This window comes from Macaca thibetana, chromosome 1 (assembly GCF_024542745.1).
Source record: "Macaca thibetana thibetana isolate TM-01 chromosome 1, ASM2454274v1, whole genome shotgun sequence".
In the NCBI taxonomy this organism is placed as follows: Eukaryota; Metazoa; Chordata; class Mammalia; order Primates; family Cercopithecidae; genus Macaca; species Macaca thibetana.
In genome coordinates, this window is record NC_065578.1 from 23,594,533 (window position 1) to 23,600,863 (window position 6,331).

Below are 6,331 nucleotides of genomic sequence, written 5' to 3' on the forward strand. Positions count from 1 at the left end.
AGGTAGGGATTATTACACTTATTTTAGGTAAAAAGGTCTCAGAAAAAGTTCAACAATTTGTCTAAGGTCAAATAGTTCAGGAGCTGGAATTCAGCTCATCCTGGAGATAGCCCCTGACTTTGAATACCTTTCTTGGTGATAATTGGCCTTGGGTCTTCCCCGCTCACACCCTCCGAAGCCTTTTGGAAATCTTGAGATTTGTCCATTGGGAATTTGAGGAAATAAAATGTTCAGTTGGACAGAATATTAATCAGATTGATTATAAATGCTGGGTGTTTTTTTGTTTTTGTTTTTCCCCCTTCCTAGAATTCAGATCAAGAAGGAGGTGGAAAGAAAAAGAAGAAAAAGAAGGACAAGAAACACAAAAAGGATAAGAAGCACAAGAAGCACAAAAAACACAAGAAGGAAAAGGCTGTGGCTGCAGCTGCTGCAGCTGCTGTGACCCCTGCAGCCGTTGCAGCTGCCACAACCACATTAGCACAGGAAGAGCCGGTGGCAGCGCCAGAGCCGAAGAAGGTATTTATGAACTCTGTGTATGGCTCTCTTGCAGTATACGTACAGATAGCAAAGTCACTTTATTTTGAGAAGTAGCAAAATTGTTTTTTCTACTAATTGACTACTCTGAGATAAAATTCACACACCAAACAGTTCAGCCATTTACAGTTTGTGGTTCCCTGGGTTTTAGTATATTCAGTTGTCGGCCATCCCCACACTTTGATTTTGCTCTTTACTCAGCATTTCCCACCAGTGTCTTAAGACTTAACCAAGTAAATTCTGTTGTTGTTGTGTTTTTTTTAGGAGACTGAAAGTGAAGCTGAAGATAACCTTGATGATTTAGAAAAGCACCTGCGTGAAAAGGCCCTGAGATCAATGAGGAAGGCCCAAGTGTCCCCACAGTCTTAGGGGGAAATGTTTGTTATGATGTAAATTTTATTTGGTTTGTACGCAGTTCAATTTCAAAATTGCTAAAATGTGTTTGAGCTTTAGACTATAACATTTGTTGTAATAATTGCTAGGTTGAAGTTCACCATGTAAAAAAAGGGGGCATGGATTTACATTGCAAAAGGTGTCCACAGTGTATTAGTGACATTCTTTCATTGACAGCTGACATAATTCATTGAGTGAAATAATTTAAGCCAAAAAAAATTCCCTTTTTAAAAAAGGGGGTTTAAATACTGTTGGCATTTTTATGGTTCCTTTAAATGCCCTGGCTATTCCTAGAGGGGGTTTTTTGTTTGTTTTTTTGGTTTTGATCTTCTTTTTGTTTTTCTTTCTTCTTCTTACATTTTTTTCATTTGAGTCTTAGCTCCCATTTAAGTTATGCTACTGACCTTGTATGGTCTGTAAGCTTGCCCAGAAATAAGACCACTGTTTTGAACTACCACAAAAGTATAAATGAATATTTTAATGCCACCATCTTTCCTGTTGCCTGTGGAGTCTCTGCTGAAATGAATCAGGATTCGAGCTCTAGGATGAGACAGAAAATGAAAGCATGTTGTTTGCCAGGACACTGTGGGTTTATATGGATGTGTAACAAGTTGATTTGGAACACTGGACTCTCATTCTGTTCTTCTGGTTTTGTTTTTTTGTTTTGTTTTTTTCTTTTGTAAAGGCAATGAGCTAGTCCCAGAAAGGATCCTTCAGTTACATACAATTTGTTTAATGAAATGTCATGGCTCTGTTCATATCTTTGTCTTGTTCTTCCGATTGGTATATACAAGTTTCAGAGCTCTTGTATTTGGAAGGCTGGAAGGGCCCAGACTTTGGAATAGTGTCTTGGTTTCACTGTTTTTGTTTTGATTTTTTTTGTTTGTTTGTTTTGATTTTTTTTTTTAAAACTAAAGCTATATAAAGCTTGTGGATTAAACAGAATAAATTTCTAAATTTAAAAATTTTGCCACTCACTTTTACTTACTTAATAGTGCCTGTGTAAACCCTTTGGTGTGTTGGAAGTTGGGTAAGGGAAAGAAAAGGTGATGAAATTAAGGTTTTACCATCTTTATTTCAGTAATTACTGTGGTGAGTGCTGTAAAGGGAAAGTCTCAGCGTGTGATTGGAACATTTAGAATACTGGTGGGAGAAGTCCACCAGGCAAAGGGAAGAGCATTGCAGTCAGTGTCTGTGTATTCCCTGAGGCAGAAGGAGCCTGGCATGTTAGCAAGTGAACAAAGGCTAAGGAATGACTGGAACACCCTCTGTCGGCGTTGTGTGAGTGTGTGTGTGCACGTGCACGTGCACGTGCACGCTCGTGCTTAATATTTGGCTATGTACAACCAAGTCTGTTTTGCATTTAAAACTCAGTGGAACGAAAATTTGGGGAAACTTGGCGTTGTTAACATAGTATGAGGTAAAACAGCAACATCTGTATGAAGGAAGTTCACCAGAACTGAGCAGGTCAACACATGTATGGTTTGATTATAAGTTCTGGCAGTTGAAGCAAAACAAGGAAGAAAATGCCTACAATCTTAATTTCTTTCTTTCTCTTCTTTTTTTTTTCTTGAGATGAGGTCTCGCTGTGTCACCCAGGCTGGAGTGCAGTGGTGTGATCTCAGCTCACTGCAACCTCCACCTCCTGGGTTCAAGCGATTCTCCTGCCCCAGCCTCCCGAGTAGCTGGGATTACAGGCTCCCACCACTATGCCAAGCTAATTTTTCATATTTTTAGTAGCGACGGGGTTTCACGTCTTGGCCAGGCTAGTCTCAAACTCCTGACCTCAAGTGATCCACCTGCCTCGGACTCCCAAAGTGCTGGGATTATAGGCATGAGGCACCACACCCGGCCATAATGCCATAAAAGGCATACCAAAATTAACATGTCCAAAATAAGATTTTTAATATAATCTTCTGATCTCAGTCCATTTCAGTACCTGTCACTGTCATTTCTTCAAAATTGAAGAGTCCTTATAATCAGTGGCCATACTGTCTACTCCCCAATACTCTTGCATGCTGTTCCCTACAGCCCAAGTCACATCACAGGTGTGCTAAAATCCTCAGAAAGCAGTTTCAGAATAAAACAAAAATGTCTTACTATGGCCTGTAAGGGCTAATAGGATTGGGCCAAATCTGCTTTGGTAACTTTATTGTCACTCAGCAGTCTACTCGAGCCATGCTGGCCACCCTGTCTTCCTTTTTTTCCAAAAAGCTGACTTCTCTTTCAGAGACTTTTGTACCGTGCCCACGGTTCTTTATCCTGGAAGGCACTCCTGGTCTTACTGCTTGTTTCTTTACTTGGTTTGCCTCAGACACTTCCCCAGTTCCCTCTCCTTTGTTTTCATGGATGTCAACTTTTGCTACCTAAAATTATGCATTTACTACCTAAAATAATGCATTTGCCACCTAAAATGATGCATTTTTGCTCGCTAGGAAGCTGGTCTTATTCTTGGCTATTTCCCCAGTGGTACAAACCAGTGTACCACGATACACTGTATTCCAGTGTATTCATTCGAGGAATGAGTAAATTTAGTTGTCATTGCATCCATACTGGCCAGATACTACTAGGGTTTGAGGTAAAGTGAAGAGGCCAGACGCAGTGGCTCAGGCCTGTAATCTCAGCACTTTAGGAAGGACGAGGTGGGGGTACTGCTTGAGCCCAGGAGTTTGAGACTAGCCTGGGCAACATAGGTGACCCCCCTAAAAATTAGCTGGTCATGGTGGCATGTACCTGTAGTCCCAGCTACTCCAGAGGCTGAGGAGGGAGGATCATTTGAGCCTGGGAGGTCAGGGCTGCAGCAAGCAGTGATTGTGCCATTTCACTGCAAAAAAAAAAAAAAGATGATTGCTGTCCTTAAGGAGCATCCACCTACTGGGTATGCAGACATGCAAACAATTTACGGACTGCACACTGAGTCTGGTGAACCAGGATTTCTACCATAGCTTCTACTGAATGGTCTTGGGCAAGTTACTTGACCTTGAAGTGATGCCATTTCCTCTTCAGTGGAAATGATGGAATCTACCTCAGAGTTTTTGAAGATTTAAATGTGTCAGTTAATACATATAAAGCAATGATAACAAAAGACAGCTTCCCATTCTAACATGACATAGCCATTCTTGTAATTATGGCAAAGTTTAGTTTAGATGACAAAAAAGTATTTTAGATCAGCCCCATGTAAGGCAATTTTTTTTTTTTTAAGATTTAACTCACATGCCATAAAATTCACCATCTCAGTGGTATTCAGAGGTTATGCAACCTTCACCAATATCTGTTCCAAAATATTGTCGTCACCCCAAAAAGAAACTTTGTGCTCATTAACAGTCACTTCAATTACCCTGACAGTTCTTTTAGCCCCAGCCCCTGGCAAGTACTTTGCTATCTATAGATTTGCCTATTCTGTACATTTCACTGAAATCATACAATATTGGGCCTTTTGTCTGGCTTCTTTCACTTAGCACAGTGTGTTCCAGGTTCGTTCACGTAACAGGCATCAGTGCTTCATTTTTATTTTTATTTTTTGAAACAGGGTCTTTTATCTGTCACCCAGGTCAGAGTGCAGTGAGGCAGTCATGGCTCACTGCAGCCTCGACCTCCCAGTCTGAGGCAACCCTCCCACCGCAGCCTCCTGAGTAGCTGAGATTACAGGCATGCGCCACCATGCCCAGCTAATGTTTGCATTTTTTCAGTACATATGGGGTTTTACCATGACTGGTGTCAAACTCCTGGACTCAAGTGACCCACCTGCCTCAGTTTCCCAGAGTGCTGGTGTCAGAGGTGTTCAAACCAGAGCAACTCCATCTTGAATAGGGGCTGGCTAAAATAAGGCTGAGACCTGCTGGGCTGCATTCCCGGGAGGTTAAGGCATTCTTAGTCATAGGATGAGACAGGAGGTTGGCACAAGATACAGGTCACAAAGACCTTGCTGATAAACAGGCTGTGGTAAAGAAGCCGGCCAAAACCCGCCAAAATCAAGATGGTCATCCTCATTGCTCATTATATGCTAATTATAATGTATTAGCATGCTAAAAGACACTTCCACCAGCGCAGTGACAGCTTACAACTTCCGGAAGTTACCCTTTATGGTCTAAAGTGGGGGAGGAGCCCTCAGTCCTGAGAAATCCATGCCCCTTTCCTGGAAAACTCATGAACAATCCACCCCTTGTTTACCATCTAATCAAGGAATAACTGTAAGTATACACAGTGGAGCACCCATGCCGCTGTTCTGCCTGTGGAGTAGACATTTTTTATCCTCTACTTGCCTAATAAACTTACTTTGACTTTATGGACTCACCCTGAATTCTCTCTTGGGGTCTGGATCAGGACCCTTTTCCGGTAACACTGGGATTATAGGCGTGAGCCACCGTGTCCAGCCACTTCATTTCTTTTTACTGTTGGATAGTATTCCCTAGTTTGAATATACCATGTTTTGGTTATCCATCAGTTGAATATTTGAGCTATTTCCATCTTCTGGCTACTAGGATAAAGCTGCTATGAACATTTGCATATAAGTTTCTGTGTAAGCATATGCTTTGATGCTGTTGGATATATGTGCCTAGGATTTGGAATTTCTTGGAATTGCTGGGTCATGTAGTTGTATGTTTAATGTTTTTGGGAACTGCACCTTTTTTTTTTTGAGATGGAGTTTCGCACTTGTTACCCAGGCTGGAGTGCAATGGCACTATCTCGGCTCACTGCAACCTCCGTCTCCCAGGTTCAAGCGATTCTCCTACCTCAGCCTCCTGAGTGCTGGGATGACAGGTGCCCGCCACCAAGCCTGGCGAATTTTTGTATTTTTAGTAGAGACGGGGTTTCACCGTGTTGGCCAGGCTGGTCTTGAACTCCTGACCTCAGGTGATCCACCTGCCTCGGGCTCCCAAAGTGCTGGGATTACAGGTGCCCGCCACCGCGCCTGGCCGCAGCTGCACCATTTTACATTCCTACTATCAGTGTATGAGGATTCCAGTTTCCCCATGTCCTTGTCAATATTTGTCATTATCTGTCATCTTGATTATAACCATCCTAGTGGGTGTGAAGTGCTATCTCACTGTGTGTGATATGCATTTGCCACATGGCTGGTGATGGTGAGCATCTTTTCACGTGCTGGTATTCCTCAATGCCATTTTAAGCTGATTTGTATCTGCATGAACATGTTTCTGAAGTTGTGGGTATAGGATTAGATCCAGGGCTGGGTTCAGAGTCTGTAGAAGAGAGCTGATGGTATTTGTAGTATTCTCATACCCATATGTGGAGGTTGGAGATAGGGAACTATGGCCAAACCAAAATGTGTTCCCATTTTATAAACAGGATCAGGAGACTCAGGGAGAGTGTGACTTAAGGTAACTGGTAGGTGCACTTCTAATTAATATTGTCCCTTTACCATCTGATAAAGAACCCAATATTT

At 42.1% G+C, this 6,331-nt stretch overlaps 1 protein-coding gene across 16 annotated transcripts in view; it reads left to right on the plus strand.

Moving 5' to 3' along the window:
* Positions 1-1,892, plus strand: part of SRRM1 (serine and arginine repetitive matrix 1) — a 29,972-nt gene extending 28,080 nt beyond the window's left edge. For all 16 annotated transcript variants that reach the window (XM_050790492.1, XM_050790523.1, XM_050790498.1 and 13 more), the window contains 2 exons: positions 307-516; positions 799-1,892. In XM_050790492.1, the coding sequence (XP_050646449.1) occupies positions 307-516; positions 799-903 (315 nt within the window). In that variant the 3' untranslated portion in view covers positions 904-1,892. The remainder of the gene's footprint in view (positions 1-306; positions 517-798) is intronic.
* The last annotated feature ends 4,439 nt before the right edge of the window (positions 1,893-6,331 follow it).